The following is a 17,007-nucleotide window of genomic DNA, read 5'->3' as shown; positions in this document are numbered from 1 at the left end:
TATCCTAGCTTCTTAACCCTTTATAGGTGAAAGGGTTTTTCCTCTGGCCAGGTGGGATTTTAAAGATGTTTACCCTTCCCTTTATATTTATGACAGATGTCCATTCTAATCTTAGGTTGGGAGACCTGCCCCCCAAAGGGTAATAGAATGCTCATGGACCTGCCCAAACCTTCTCATTGCCTAGGACCATGGGTCATGGATTAGTCCCTGCTTGGGCAGCAGAACTTACTGAAGGAGAAGCAGGATCAGTGGAGTTCTGTCTGAGGGAATGGGGAACTCCCACTGCCAAGGGCTGCCAAAGGTCCCCATTCCTCAGTTCTTTCATGCACCAGGGTGATTGCACACTGCATCCTGAAGGTGATCATCAGCCTAAACAGTGGTAAGAAAGTTACAGACCCTTTCCTGTAACGTGAGTAGGGCCCCAAACTGGGGCCTGTGACAAAAAATAGACACTTTTTCAAAGTCTCTTATAAAGCATAGGCAAGTAGCCTTGCTGACCTCTGTCAATGGAAGAATGCTGCAAAATATACAAAAGACCTCTTGGCTCTTTCCTACAGATATGTTAGGCTGCAATAATCAATTACTGTCTAAAAATATATGGATGTTGGCTTTTAAGTTTTATTTACATGTAAAGAATAATAAATATTTTAAATTGCTTGGAGAAAGGGAACAGGATAATGGCATCTGGAATGTAAACATAGCTATATCCCAGTATGTATTTGTATTTTGAAAAACTAAGCCAAGTTGCAGACAGGATTTATTACTAGTTGATATTAACATATTAGGTTAAGTTTGTGATTGTTACTATGAAAAGCATAGCTAAACTGGGCACATGGTCAGCTAACCAGAGCTTAGTGTTTTAGTACACTGTATAAACCTTTTCTTTAGAATACCTAGAAAAGGAGAGAGAAAAATCTCCATCTAATCTGAATATTGTCTATTATGAATTGTAACTAGAAAGTATACACTGATCTTGACACCAGTAAAAGTTATAAATCAAAGTTAATTTGGGGCAGTTAGAGGAGACGTTGAAATTCCTAAAGAAATAAAGGTGCAAATCCTACAGTCCCTGCTCAGTCACATTTCCCTTAGAAATTAGTGAGAATTTTGACTGAGTGAATACAAGAGGCTTGGCCTAATATTAACTAAACAAAGGTGTTCTTTTTTTTCTGTCCATGGTTATAGCAGTGATGAGGTTGGAGCTGGCAACATTTGATCTACCTTAAAGTTCCTTCAGTGTTTCTGCCCTAATCAAGCAATTAGGGAGAAAAACCTAAACTTTCAGATGAGAGAGGAAGATAAAAAAGAAAGCACAAATATAATTTGTTTTTAGTAAGTTTTGCAACACAGAGGAAAACTTCAGAATAAGGTCAAATGGTGGGTGGTCATTCATTTCTTGCAAAACTGACAAATACATATCTGAATGCAGGACAATTAGTACATTCATATCAAGACTTTCTTTGGCACTGCTCACAGTAATCTTTCTAAACACCTATCGAAACATCTATCTAAACACATTAATTAATTTAGCATCACAACACACCTGTGAAGTAAGGGTGTATTATTATCTCCATTTTACAAATAAGGAACTGAGGCACAGAGAGATTAAGGGCTCAATCCTGTAAAGTGCTGCGCACTGCTTCTGATCCAACCAAAGCACTTAAGTACATGAACACTCCCATATGTGTAACTTTAAGCACACAAAGCCAATAGAACTATTTGTGCTCCTCAGACTAGATGATCACAATGATCCTTTCTGGCCTTGGAATCTGTGATTCTAAGTTTTTTGCTGGACTGGAGTCAGAGTTTTCAATACCTTGCAGGATGAAGCTTCTAAATGTCTTGCTTAAGTGTCTTGCTTGTGGCAGAGGGGCTTTCTACACCTATGCAACAGGTAAATCCATCAGGTACAGGCCTTGCTGGGATACAGTAGCATCCCTATCTATGCTTTGCCTCTGGGCCCACTGGTTCACTGCCAGCAGGATTAGCCCACCTCACATTCCTCACTGCCTTTGGCTAAAATTATGGCTACCTCCTGTGTGTGTAGGCTACTGTGAAATGTGCCTCCTTCTCCTCCCCACCCTTAGTCCACCCCAGAACACCTATCATCATATTGTGGCCCTTCATCTTCAAAGTGAGGTATTATTATTTACTAAATTCTTCAGAACTGTAGCTGCCCTTGAACTGGACTAGGCATAAGGGATGTTTCTTAAAGGATAGGCAGTTATTTCATCCATTTGTACCAACTATTAGCATGGTACATGTTGTTAGAGCTTGAACTTAGGTCAAGTGATGAATATAATGGGAAAATATAATTTGTGAAGGGAGAAATTTTATTGTAAAAGATAGTAGGCAAAGACAGATCTGACCCACTTCAAGGAAGCAGCCTGCAACACCCTCCTTCAGAAATGTAAACTGTTTTTTGGAGTCTGAAATTTATTTTCTGATTCCACTTCCATGTCTCTGTACTCTGCCTGCTTTAAGGTGGGAGAGAGACACTGTTAATTTAGGGGGGGAAATGCAGGCTGAGACCTCACCTGTGTAGTCAGTTCTCTTTTTTAACATTTGAATCAAAACATAGCAAATAAGGACCCCTTCTCTTGAGCCCCAGGGGGAGATCCTGAGTAGTGATTTAGATCTGACTGGTTCCCTCTACTGTTGTATAGTAAACGTGTGGCTTTGTCTTCCTTTTAGAAAATAATCTTTCCAAATGCTTCTTGCTTGTATCATTTTTAATCCAATGTAGACTGTATGGTAAAACTAAAAGGTATCCTGATTGTTTGGCATTTTGAAGTTGTTTTCCATGATTATATGAACAGACTGTTTATGCTGGTATCAAGTTTTGTTTTGTTTATAAGACAAACTAATTCCAGGAATTCCTTAAATGTGCTTCTTTCTCACAGTAAAGCATAATAACTGCTTTGTTAAAATGTGGAGAACCCATCCTACTTTGTGACAGAAACTGTGTATCATCCGCTGCTTTCTACTAACCTGCGAATTGCGTGCGTGCGTGCGTGTGTGTGTGTGTGTGTGTGTGTGTAAAATATACCCCCAAACACATACACTTGGCAATATTTTTGTTCATTTTAGCTGTCCCTGTACATTTTTGTCTCTAGATGAGTTTTCTGTTTAATGGATCTAATGAATTTGGAATAAACTTGAAACAGGTTTTACGTTAAAATTTTGGAGCTTTTTTTAATCCTTTGCAGAAAGTACAATCCTCAGTTTATTGTTCCTTATCAGATGGCTTGGGCAATAACACAAATCCAAGAGATTGAGAGTTAAAATCCTATTACTAAATAATTAGAACAATACCAAAAATATTCCTGCTGAGGTCTCTAAACTGAAGGATACAGGCACCTCCTGTCTCTTTCTTGTCTCCTTCCAAGCAGCAGAAAAGCCATCAACCTTCCCACTTCTGTTCCCTCCCCTCTCTGAGTCTTTCCCACGAACCTAGACTTGGCTGGAGAGAGCTATTAGAAGGAAGAGGAAGACGCAGCAAGCATAGTCCAGTCCTGTTTCTGTTAATCCTCAATGCTCCTGTCACAGTACTGCATGCTAGACAATACTGGAATAGAAACTAAATGCTATTTCCTAATAATAGTGTGATGGAGCAGAGTATTTTGTTTTCATGTTTTGTTCATTTGTTTTTTACTGTGCTGCATTCCCAGTGATGGTTATAAATTATGGCTTTACTAGAAGATCACAGAAGCAGTGGGAATTGTGTTTGACGTCAAACACAAGGCAAAATTCTATTCTTCTATCCACAGTACAGATCCCTCCTCAGTGCATATTTTTCACTCAATATCTTTATGCTGGTGAAAATCATTGAGAGTTTTGCTGAGAAATCAAGCACAGAGAAGTGTGGATCTGAAGAGCAGAATATTGCCCTTAGATAGAACATTACTGGTGCGGCATGACTGGGTGATATCATTGTTTACAGTACATAGTAATTGTATGAAAATTCCCCCCCCCCAACCCTCACATTCAATCTGTACTTATTTTTAGAAATCCATTTTGTTCCCCCCATGTCTAGTTGGCAGCCGGTATCAAGTGGAGTGCCCCAAGGGTCGGTCCTGGGGCCGGTTTTGTTCAATATTTTCATAAATGATCTGGAGGATGGTGTGGATTGCACTCTCAGCAAATTTGCGGATGATACTAAACTAGGAGGAGTGGTAGATACGGTGGCAGGTAGGGATAGGATACAGAGGGACCTAGACAAATTGGAGGATTGGGCCAAAAGAAATCTGATGAGGTTCAACAAGGATAAGTGCAGGGTCCTGCACTTAGGACGGAAGAATCCAATGCACCGCTACAGACTAGGGACCAAATGGCTAGGCAGCAGTTCTGCGGAAAAGGACCTAGGGGTGACAGTGGACGAGAAGCTGGATATGAGTCAGCAGTGTGCCCTTGTTGCCAAGAAGGCCAATGGCATTTTGGGATGTATAAGTAGGGGCATAGCCAGCAGATCGAGGGACGTGATTGTTCCCCTCTATTCGACATTGGTGAGGCCTCATCTGGAGTACTGTGTCCAGTTTTGGGCCCCACACTACAAGAAGGATGTGGAAAAATTGGAGAGAGTCCAGCGAAGGGCAACAAAAATGATTAGGGGTCTGGAACACATGACTTATGAGAAGAGGCTGAGGGAACTGGGATTGTTTAGTCTGCAGAAGAGAAGAATGAGGGGGGATTTGATAGCTGCTTTCAACTACCTGAGAGGTGGTTCCAAAGAGGATGGTTCTAGACTATTCTCAGTGGTAGAAGATGACAGGACAAGGAGTAATGGTCTCAAGTTGCAGTGGGGGAGGTTTAGGTTGGATATTAGGAAAAACTTTTTCACTAGGAGGGTGGTGAAACACTGGAATGCGTTACCTAGGGAGGTGGTGGAATCTCCTTCCTTAGAAGTTTTTAAGGTCAGGCTTGACAAAGCCCTGGCTGGGATGATTTGATTGGAGATTGGTCCTGCTTTGAGCAGGGGGTTGGACTAGATGACCTCCTGAGGTCCCTTCCAACCCTGATATTCTATGATTCTATGTCATTATAAAGTTAAGACTAAAATGTTGATTGGCCATTGTCATTGCCATCTTATTGCTTTTAGTTTTGTAGCGATAATAGGGTGGTATTTTAAGTAATTAAAATGCAGGATGGTCTCAGCAATGTTTTTTAATGGCTTCGCCTTTTACCTCTACGATGAAATTGTCTTGGCTGAAATTCTGAGAGATAAGCCAGTCCAGTGTATCTCTTATAAATGTATTAAACATTAAGCAAACAGTTATAAAGCAAATATATGTTTAAATGAAATATGTCACTAGCTAATTTAACTTATAGTTTTCCTAACTTTCTTAATTTAATTTACAATAATACAGTGCAGTAATTAAATCAAGGTTATAAATGAAGTATAATCAGTAAGTCACTGGTTCAGTTTATTTGGCTCGCCGAGAATTACAATTAGTGATTGTATTAATTATAACAAAACAACTCTCAGTGTTTTACAGGAAGGTTAAGGGGAGAAGCTGTTCCCTTTAAGTTAAGCCATTCAGCTAAAAGTCTAGTTCTTGCCTTGGTTTTAAGTAAATACAGCCCTTAGAATCATTTCATAGGCCATATTTACACTACAAAATTATGTCGACCTAACTTATATGGGCAAACAGCCACAGCAGTTATTAAATTGCTTGTGTGTATGCACACTCAGCTCTGTGTCAGTGGTGTATGTCCTCACAAGGAGTGCTAGTATCAATTGTATTGTCACTGTGGGACAGCTCCTGAAAGCCAGTTACAGTCCATGTAAGCAACACAGGGTCTACACTGACACTGCGTCAACCTAATTACATGGCCCGTAACTCTACACTGCTCGGGGAGGTGTTACTAAATCGGTGTAGAGAGGCTCTTACATCAGCAGGAGCCAAATTTAAGTGAAGAAACAGCGAGGTCAACATAAGGCAGCTTACATCGACCTAACCATCTAGTGTAGACCAGGCCTCCTTTGGCTGCTCTCTCCCATTAAACTTCACTCTTCACAGAAACTACATCACACTGTTGTTTATTTAATCTATTTTCCCACCCCACGTTAACACAATGGCTGCATCTTTCTGACAGTCTTGCACAGATACAAAATGTTTTCTAGAATCCCACACATAGCAGTTTCAGAATAACTTATTTAACCTACAGTTCTCTCACTAACAGATTTAGGGATTTAGTGTCTACTCCAGGGAGCAGTTTGTGACACATAGACACCCATGCACACTAATGGGTGTTGGAGTGATTTGAGCACCCTCAAATTACTCTACAGAAAGGTTTTCACACTGCCTTGATGTCTTTAGCTCACATGATTAATCTTAGGGTATGTCTACACTATGGCAACTAGTGCTGTAGTGTAGACACTTTCTACATTGATGGAAAGGGTTTTTCCATCAATGCAGTTAGTCCCTCTCTCTCAGGGTAGCAGCATCTACACTGCGGGGGTTGGTTAGGTCAACTTAGCCATGGCACTCAGAGCGAGAAATTTTTTGCAGCCCTGAGCAACATAGCTAGGTCCATCTAATTTTAAGTGTAGACTAGGCCTTAGTTTTGGAACTAAGGCTTTGTCTACACTAGCACTTTTGTTGGTAAAACCTTTGTTGGCCAGGGGTGAGAAAAAACACACCCCTGACCAACATAAGTTTCACTGACAAACATGCCAGTGTGGACAGCGCTATGTTGGTGGGAGACATTCTCCTGCCGACGTAGCTACCGCCACTTGTTGGGAGTGGTTTAATTATGCTGGCAGGAGAGCGGCTACATGGGAGACCTTAAAGCAGGGCAGCTGTAGCGGTACAGATACGACGCTGTAAGGTCTGTAGTGTAGACATAGCTCTAGGTGATATCTACCTGTATCTTTATAAATGATAAAATGAAACTTGAAGATTTTTGATGTGGGGGGATAGCCTGGTCTTTTCTCTCTCACATGTAGATTTCAGGCTTGGCTTAGTTGTGGGTCAGAATCTTTCACCTATTCGTCCTCAGATGGCAGTCCAGGAAAGTGAGCAGGATACAATTTTGGGTGTCTTATTGATGTGAGAGAGCCTCCACTTCCTTCCACATGGTTAGAGTGTTTTGTAGGGATCAGTGTCCCCTTCCTCCACCTCAGGGGACACCCCAATATCTTCAAAGACCAATTAGCTGTTACAACCTGGTAGCCATAAGTTACTTGGTCTTGAAGTCAAACTGAAGAGCCCAGGTTAGAGTGTACATGTCTTGCTACAGTTCGTTCATAACTGCTAACAGATGTCTCTTGAAAATAGGACACAAGAAGAGCCATGTGATAAGGAGCTGATAGGCAGACTTCTGCTTAGGCCCACAACATAGTATTTAAATATAATTAATGACTTGTCAGCGTATACACATCCACTCATTCCACATGTACTCAGGACAATGAAATGACACTGGGAAAGTAATGCTGAAAGGTGGGGGCAGAGTCTAGGGCAAGTGGATGACCTTACCCTAATAACCGTTTGCCTCCAAGCCGGAAAGCTGCTTCGGACATCTAGTAATGCTAACCTTCATTAGGCCTAAATCCAAATGTGGCCTATGTTCTGTACCGTTTTCTTTTACGCATTTTTTCACTGTAGAATTTCAAAAAATGATGAAAAGAGGATATGAGAATTCAAGCTGTTAACACGAGCATCTGATTGTGAGGGGAGGTTGTTTCAATCTATTCTGGTTCTTGTCATGCTCCTTTATTGGACTCCCATGAAGTCATATTTTCCTTTATCTTAGGTACTTTTATGGCCTTCGTCACCATGTTGTCTGAGCACCTTACAATCTGTAATGTATTTATCCTCATAATGCCCCGTGAGGTAATGAAGTATCATCATCCCCATTTTATAGATGGGGAACTGAGGCACAGACAGATTGAGTGACTTGCTCAGGAGGGAACTGAACCCAAGTCCCAGGCTAGTTCCCTAAACACTCAGAAATCTTTCCTCTCTTTAAAATCTTTGCTTTTATTTTATTTATACAGGATGCACTGAAGGCCCAATTGATCTGGTGTTCGTGATTGATGGATCAAAAAGTCTCGGAGAGGATAATTTTGAAGTTGTAAAGGAATTTGTCTCTGGAATCCTGGATTCTCTTGAGATTTCTGCCAAAGCTGCTCGAGTTGGTTTGCTGCAGTATTCCACTCAAGTCCGCACAGAGTTCACATTAAGACAATTCAGCACAGCCAAAGACATGAAAAAAGCAGTATCCCAAATGAACTACATGGGGAAAGGCTCCATGACTGGACTTGCCTTGAAACAAATGTTTGAGAGAAGCTTTACTGAAGCAGAAGGGGCAAGGCCATTTTCAGCAGAAGTGCCCAGGGTGTCTATAGTGGTTACAGATGGACGAGCCCAAGATGAAGTCTCTGAGTGGGCCAGCAAAGCAAAGCAGAATGGTAATCTGGTATTTCTTTGTCACTGTTATTTTAAGGATGTTTATATTTATTTATTTATAAAAGTATTTCAGCATATATTAATGAAGAGACAAGATTGCTGTAATGTACTGGTCAGTGCATGTAGCACTGCCCTCTGCTGGAGGGAATTATATTTTCCAAAACGTTTGGTTTGCTGTCTAGGGCAGTGGTTTTCAAACTGCAGGTCGCAACCCAGCACTGGTCAGCACCATCTACCGGGCCATTAAAAGTCCTGTCAGGAGTGCTGCCCAGCTAAGACAGGCTAGTCCCTACCTGTTCTGACACCGTGCTGTGCCCCAGAAGCGGCCAGCAGCAGGTCCAGCTCCTAGACAGGGGAGCCACAGGGCTCCATGCGCTGCCCCTGCCCTGAGCACCGGCTCTGCATTCCCATTGGCCAGTAACCAGCCAATGGGAGCTGGGGGGCAGTGCCTGCTGGCAAGAGCCTCATGGAGCCACTTGTGTGCCTATGCCTAGGAGCTGGACCTGCTGCTGGCTGCTTCTGGGGTGCACCGCAGTGCCAGAACAGGCAGGACGCCTGCCTCTGCACCCCCACTGCGGGTGACACCCTGGGCTGACCGGGAGACACCCGAGGTAAGCCCATGCCCCAACCCCATGCCACAATCCTCTGCCCCAGGTCTGAGCCCCTCCAAACCTGGAGCCCCTTCCTGCACCCCAAACCCCTCATCCCCAGGACCACCCCAGAGCCTGCACCTCCAGCCCAGAGCCCTGATCCCCTCCCATATCCCTGCCCCAGCCCAGAGCCCACTCCAACACCCTGAACCCCTCAATCCCGGCCCCACCCCACAGCCCTCACCTCCACATCTCAACCCTCTGCCCCTGCCCTGAGCCCCTCCCACACCCTAAACCCCTCATCCCCAGCTCTGTTGGGTCACAGGCATCAACAATTTTCTTCAACTGAGTCGCCAGAAAAAAAGTTTGAAAACCACTGGTCTAGGGGCTTTGCCACAAAGCACCACATGCACCTACTCCCAGGAAGTAACGAGTAAGTACCTCTGAGAGGGTCTATGTACTGAAGAACCAAATCAGCACAAGGCAGTTGCATTGTATAGCTTGAATGCTGAACTGTGCCCTGCATGTTTCCACTAAAGGTACTTCATTTAAATGGAGAATCGCAGATATTATGAGCTTTATTAAATATTCCTTTTAACACATAATATTAATATAAAACACCGCACTCAAAATATCAGAAATATGTTGTTTCAGAGCCTTTGCTTTATGCTATAATTTTTAAAAATACAGCATAGACTTGGAAGCAATTATATGTTGCTATGATTGGGTCCCACCCTGCACAAGACCAGAAGGGATTAAGGTGGCTAGGTGATCCAGTTAATGGCCCAGGCTGCACCTGGGGAAGGAGCCAGTGAACAGGATTAATTAGTTGAGGCTCAGCTGGATGGGGATAGGAAGGGCCAGTATTAAACCCAGGAGCTAAGAGCAGCTGGGGGCTGCAGGGAAGTAGTCTCCAGTTACTCCCTGGGAAGAGGAGGGAGTTGTGCATCTGGCAGACCCGGAGATGGGGAAGGGCCAGAATCATAGGAGTGGAAGGGATCTCATGAGGTCATTTGGTCCAGTGCCCTGTCCTCATGGCAGGACTAAGTATTATCTAGACCATTCTTGACAGGTGTTTGTCTAACCTGCTCTTCAAAATCTCCAATGATGGAGATTCCACAGCCTCCCTAGGCAATTTATTTCAGTGCTTAACAACCCTGACAGTTAGGAAGCTTTTCCTAATGTCCAACCTAAACCTCCCTTGCTGCAATTTAAGCCCATTGCTTCTTGTCCTATCCTCAGAGGTTAAGAACAATTTTTCTCCCTCTTCCTTGTAATGCCTTTTATGTACTTGAAAACTGTTATCATGTCCCCTCTCAGTCTTCTCTTTTTCAGACTAAACAAACCAGGTGCAGAAAGGCTCAGAGAAAAGGTAGTAAGGTCCTTGGCTGCTGACTAGAGGGTCCCTGAGCTGGAACCTAGAATAGAGGGTGGGCCTGGGTTCCCCTACCAGCCAGCAGGGCAGTGGCACAGACCAGGCAGGGGAGAGTGGACTGCCTGGGACAGTTAGGCCCAAAAGACTTTGATACCCTGGAAGGGGAGGACCATAGTGACCTGGCTAGAGGGCCAAGTCACAAAGAGGAAGCTGCCTCTCCTGCAATGAGAGGGGCCACATGGTGAGAGAGGATGACGGATGGAGAGACTGTCAGAGGTGTGTGCAGCACCTGGAAGGAGCTAATCCCCAGAGCGGTCGGGAGGAGGTGCCCTCGAGGTGAGCTGACCCTGTGACAGTTGCTTTATTGTCCATATCCTACTGGTCTTGCTGAAAAAGAAACCCATTGTTTGTTATAGAGGTGGGCCTAGCAAGATGATAACTCGCATTCAGATTTAATTGAAGACTGGTGATTTTGAACAGTAAACATGGTCTACAATATGTTGTTGTTTGATTGTTTTTGGGGGGGGAGGGTTTTCATAAAACTGTAGCCTATGATCAAGGTGGCAGAAATCAATTCTGTAAGGCACCCTTGGCAAAAATCACTTTTCCCACATAGTATCTACTAAATTTTTCAAAATAAAAAAGGACTTACCTGTAAAACAGGAAATGTTTTGCAAGAGTCCTACTACTAACCTGGGCTGATGGACTGTGGCACAAATAAAGCTGTCAGGACCTTAGAGAGGCTTCACACCTTGTTTTTTGACATATCCACACAATGATACCTTGTTGCACACCTGAATGCAGGCAGGGGCACCCATTTGTGCAACCAGTTTGGAGTGTGTCCTGATATGACTCTGCTAAGGAGAAAAGGGAAGAAGTGATGGTACAAGGAGATGAGGAAGAAACTGTGGAAAAATACAGAGTAGGAAGCAACAGAGCTAATAAACTTGTATTCACAAAGAAATGTCAACACCATGCCTCTTTCTGAAGCTTTGAAAATTAAACCAATAACTTATGGTTTCATGCACGGGAGTGAGTAGGCAGGATTTGGGACAGTGTATGGAAGAATTACAGGCCTTGACAAGTAAAAGATTTGGAGAGAAGTACAAGCCAACCCCACTTACTTTCAGTGAGAAACCTCAGCAGTGGATTGCTTTCACTGAGACACCAGGAGCCAAATACATCCCCAGTGTAATCCCACTGGGGGCAATGTAGTTTTGCTGAGCAGAAATTTGGCACTGAATGTTTTATCATTGTTAACGCCAAGTCTTTAAAAAACAGCAGACCTCAGCATGAACAGTCCATTCGTTAAACTGAATCAACCTCTGTAACATGGTGGATGTTTTACTTTCCTGGCTAGCACAATGTCACCCAAGGTCTTGGTAGAAAGCAGGACCCTGCTTAATAAAAATATAGGCACTGGAGATGGAAGAGGTGTATTTACTATGTCATCACATCCAGTCTCCTGCATTGCCAGTGGAGGGTTGAAAGTGGTTATTCATAGTGAGTACATAGATGTTATCACTGAACAGCAAAGGAAAGCAGATGTACTAACCCCACACCCTACTTTTTATCTGAAACCAAGAAGCTGAAAAATCAGTTTTTGTAATTGGCATCTGGAGCTCTCTTAAAAATTGCTTCAGTCCTTAAAAGGATAATTGTTGTGGGTTTTGTTTTTTTTAAATGACTAGGATCCCAAACAGATGTTCTGCACTCATTTCACAATGACCTTTTGCAGACAGGACAAGGACCAACTTTTAATCTTTTATAAATTCCAAAGCGGTCAGTGCAAGATGAGTGCATTTTCTAATGGCAGAAGTGATGTAACTAGAAATGAATATTCAGATCATGTGTAAACCAGAAGCAAAGAGTTATTGCCAGCTGTTGGAAAACAGGAATATGAAGTGTGCTCTGCTTTGTGTGGTGTGAGTTTAAAATCTGTCTGAGAGGAATGTGAGCCATTGTCCCCAGCCCAGCTACCAGGATGTATTAAGACTAACTACGGCATGAATCCCCTTAAACAATTGATCTCGTACTCTCAGTTCTCTTCCTTTCCCCTCCCTCCCTTGACAAAAAAACAGACCCCCAATGCAGGAGAGACTCTTACACCCAGGATCCCTGCCCCAGGACTCATTAATCTCACCAGCCCCATAAATGGCTCCTCTCTCTCAGTCCCTTCTCCCAGCATAAATTCTGCATTTCTCTTAGATGACCAAGAACTCCTAGATTCCAAGGCTCCAGATTAATCTGCCTAACTGACTGTATCAGAAGACTATGTATTTAAGTCTATTTCTCAGCAAACTACTGATCTCTTTCAGGATTCTGTCCCCTGCCTGCCTGCCTTGCTACTACATCAACCTTATCTATCATTTCAGCAAAAAAGGAACTGGACCCTATGTCCCTCCAGCTCTGTGTCCCTCCAGAGTCTCTCAGTGCTACTGCTAAACTGATCAGAGGTGCTCTCTCTCCCTCAGTGTGTTGCAGGCAGCGCTCTTTTGGGATTCATTTATCTTCAGTGGTGACCATATATTCATGGTTTCTTTAGCTGAAGAATTGTTTGTTAATAAAACTAACAGTAAAGCAGTCAGTTTCTACAGCATTTCAGATGTTCTATTACTCAGTGTAACTAGGATTATTCATCCAACACAATCTTTGGAGTTACGTGGCATGCACATTTATGGTGCTATAAGTAATCAATAATACATCTTCCTTTCACTTAAACTCCGGATTTTTAAAAAATTTTGCGGTAGTAATAATGTGCAATTTCTCTTGCACCCAGGTATAACTATCTATGCTGTTGGAATAGGAAAAGCAATCGAGGAAGAATTACTGGAAATTGCTTCTGACCCACCAGACAAACATCTTTTCTATGCTGAAGACTTCAGTACCATGGGGGAGATAAGTGAAAAACTAAAAAAACAAATCTGTGAAGGTACCACATGCCTCTTCCGTTGAGATATAAGAAAAGCGAACAGCCATTTCTCTTCTGTTTTTAATAAATGATGCATAAAATATACACTTAAACCCCAGGAGGATTGGTAATGTTCCCCACCTTCCTTCAGGCTGCAGTTAGATCAGTGAACCCCACCCAGGCTAAACATGAGCTATTCCATTAGGAATATTGGTGGGGGGGGGAGGGAAATCCAAATGATGATTTATTGGGAGAACAATTGCTCTTCTGGTCTGTATGAGTCATGTTTAAAATTGTGTAGGGCAATGGTTCTCAAATTTTTTTTTTTCATGGACCACTTGAAAATTGCTGAGGGTCTCAGTGGACCACTTAATGATCTTTCCAAATGTTGTTTGTACCGTTAGCTAGCGATTGTAAAGTGCTTTGGATAAAAGCGCTATATAAAAAAACCTTAATAATTAACATTTTTTTGTTCTACAAATAAAAGCACAAAACTCATATTTTAATATCAGTAGTCTTACCTTTCTAATGTGATGGATGTGCCCTCTCTCCCCACCACCACGGCAGCCTCCAACCTGGGGCTGGGAAGGAGTGGGGTCTCTCCCTCTCTTCCCCACTGTGGCAGCCACCAAGCTGGGGCTGGGAAGGAGCAGGGTATCTCCCCCGCCGCGGCAGCCCCTGATCGGGCCTGGGAAGGAGAGGGGTATCTCCCCTGCCGCGGCAGCCCCTGATCTGGGGCTGGGAAGGAGGGCTGTCTCTCCCCGGCAGCTAGAGCTCTGGATCCGGGGAAAGTCACCTTTCTCTGGCTGCTGCAGCCCTGCACATCCCAAATTCCCCCCACCCCCTCTTCTTACCCCACTGCCCCCTCCCACTTACTCCCTATTCCCCCCAAGGCCACCACCTCACCTTACTTGTGTGTCTTCTGCAGGGTCCAGGCACCTAATTAGTGGAGCCATGTCTGTGCAGCTCTACTAATTAGGTGGGTGGCCCTTCATTCTCTTGTGTACGGCTGCCCAGGCGTGCACCTTAGAGGGAACTACCCGCGGACCACCTGAATGGAGCTTGCGGACCACTGGTCGTCCGCGGGCCACGGTCTGAGAACCTCCGGTGTAGGGGAATGTTGCCAATGTCTCGCTATGTAAGTCAATGGTTGGGCTCAGCAGCGGAAGGAAAAAAAAAAAAAAAGAAAGAAAAGTCTTAATGGCTATTGTGCAACGTTCACAACAGCAACAAAATAGTTTGATGTACCCAGGAAGGAAACTGAAAAACAACCAGCTTGTGCGTCAAACCAGTCCTTTGACCCATGAGCGCAGAACCTGGCTTTGCAAAATCATCCCCCACCCCCACCATGGCACTAGCAGCCACACTCTAGACCTGCTTCCCATAGCAGCTGTTCAAGAGGCCTGGGGATTCTGAGCTAGAATGGACCCCTGTTCACCAGGGACCTAATGACACCCCTGCACCCACTCGCACACAGCTGGTACTCAGTATTACGTGCTCATTCATATACATGGCTGAAGTCACTTCATATAACAGGAGAATGAAGCCCAGGAACCCTCGAGGGTTCTTTGCTGTGCAAGATTGCCTGGTAGGAAGTAACGCGTTCCTCCTTTTAGGCAGGGCTTTGGGAGGAGTCAGGGAAAAGAATCTGACAGGGGGGCCCTCCAGACTGTGTTTCCTCTGCCTCTCCCCTATGGATCGTACTGCTAGCTCCCGTTGATATGCAAAATACTGAGATGGTAGAAAAGCAGTTCTGTTCATCCACCCGCATACACCTCTACCCCGATATAACGTGACCCGACAGAACACGAATTCAGATATAACGTGGTAAAGCAGCGCTCCAGGGAGGCGGGGCTGCGCGCTCTGGTGGATCAAAGCAAGTTTGATATAACGCGGTTTCACCTATAAATGCGGTAAGATTTTTTGGCTCCCGAGGACAGCATTATATCAGGGTAGAGGTGTACTAGCTAGGCAAACACATGATGACAATTTCAGAAGCATAGGGAGATTCCAAGTCCAAAATTCTCGGGCAACTCTTCTAATAAATCTCTCTCCCTATCAAACATCCTTTAGATAGCTGCAGTGCTGTTCGCCATAAATTTCATTTACTTTTCAGAAATGCATTATTTGGTAAACCAAAAAATAAGTAAATCTTGCCCCTTTGAGGCAGTTTCCAAACTAGAAACTCTGTCTCCAGTGTTGGGTCCGTCTACCTCCTGGTTTTCTGCTGCACAGCTTCTCTTCGTTCATCACAAACAGGTAATGCCTCTCACCTGCGGAATTGGGAGGCTGCCCAGGGTTGTTGCTGGAGGCTCCAGGACTAAGCACCACTCTTTAGCGTGGGCCACCAGAAATTCCGCCCCAAGTGATGGAACAAATTGGCAGCTCAGTTTCTCATAACCACTTTGTTTTATTTATAAGTTTAATTTGTAATTGTTGTGCAGCAACGACTGTTCCAGCAAGTTCCTCTCAACCTCCCCTCAACTGAGGAATCACTGGCTCTAACCCTCTCGTTTCTCCCATGCAGCATCTCTCTAGCTGGCTCCCTGTACCCCCCGCACAGTAGCAGAAAGCCCTTCAAGCATCAAGACAAATCTAAGAGGTGCAATAGGCAGCTTTTCAGGAGCCTCAGAGGTCAAGTTATGCCCTGCTGCTGCAAGCCACCATTGCTGACTCTGGCAGGCCATAGGGGATTGAGTCAAACTGGCAAGCCAGGGTCACGCGCACACAGCCCAAAGTTTGGACTCTGCTATGGGGGGTTTGACCTGAAATTTTTCTGTAAATGTTGACAAACATATAACTGACTTAAGGTTAGTTGATATAATTGTAAGTTATTAGTAGTCAGTTGCTGAAGTGTTTCTAGCTTTAGAAGAACTCTTTTGATGGCCTAAGATGAAGGGCAGGGCTTAGTCTTGGTGCCTCCAGCAAAAATGCTGAGCCCCCTCTGAATTCCACTCAGGAGAGCCATTGCCAATGTGTTATGAATGAGGAGGGAAGCTGCTCACAGAAAATCATCAGGAAAGAAATATCGTTTTCCTGTCATTGGAAGCTACTGTTCTGTGCAAAGAATAAAATCATTTTTTCTATTAATATCTTTCTCTTTTGGAAATTGTTTCTGCCAGCTTTGGAAGAGTCAGATCCCCATCAGGATCCACTGACAGGGAGGCCTCACAACACTGGTCCTCATTCTTCAGGTTAGATGCTTTAAATCTGTGTGTCCCATTTTCCCCTCAGTTGGCTCCCCACTCAGCATTCTTCTCACGGCATCCTCTATAGAAAGTTCATCATTCACCCAGAGGGATACCCATACCAAAAAAAACCTCACAAACCCTTTTTGGTCTTCTGAGCTTTGCTGCAACAAGCTTATGGTTGCATGCTCCCACCTTATCCCCCGTAATAGTTTATTAGGATGCTGCAACTTCCACAGCAGCCTTATACGTTGATGTACTTTAACACATTTTTTTATTTACATGATCGTTTACTATTTAATAGGCTCAGGCTTAACAGTAACCAATACAGAGCTGAAGTCCTTCTCCTGGCCTGGAATACAACACATAAGCAGTCTATTTACAGTATACAATCTAATAGCTCAGCTTCTTTGTGTAAAATGCAAACTCTGAGTAGTACCTTACACCATTAGAAGTCCCGCTAAAATCCACTGGATTAAGGTGCTGATCAGTGGGTGAGTGGAAGAATCTGGCCTTAAATGAATAAGGTGTT

At 43.8% G+C, this 17,007-nt stretch overlaps 1 protein-coding gene across 3 annotated transcripts in view; it reads left to right on the top strand.

The window, feature by feature from the left end:
* The window catches only part of MATN2 (matrilin 2), a 117,222-nt gene that overhangs the window by 97,258 nt on the left and 2,957 nt on the right, over positions 1-17,007 (top strand). For all 3 annotated transcript variants that reach the window (XM_074944057.1, XM_074944055.1, XM_074944056.1), the window contains exons 18-20: positions 8,000-8,413; positions 13,156-13,308; positions 16,410-16,481. In XM_074944057.1, the coding sequence (XP_074800158.1) occupies positions 8,000-8,413; positions 13,156-13,308; positions 16,410-16,481 (639 nt within the window). The remainder of the gene's footprint in view (positions 1-7,999; positions 8,414-13,155; positions 13,309-16,409; positions 16,482-17,007) is intronic.

Source organism: Natator depressus, chromosome 2 (genome assembly GCF_965152275.1).
Source record: "Natator depressus isolate rNatDep1 chromosome 2, rNatDep2.hap1, whole genome shotgun sequence".
NCBI classification, from domain to species: Eukaryota; Metazoa; Chordata; order Testudines; family Cheloniidae; genus Natator; species Natator depressus.
This window is presented reverse-complemented; position numbering and strand designations above follow the sequence as displayed.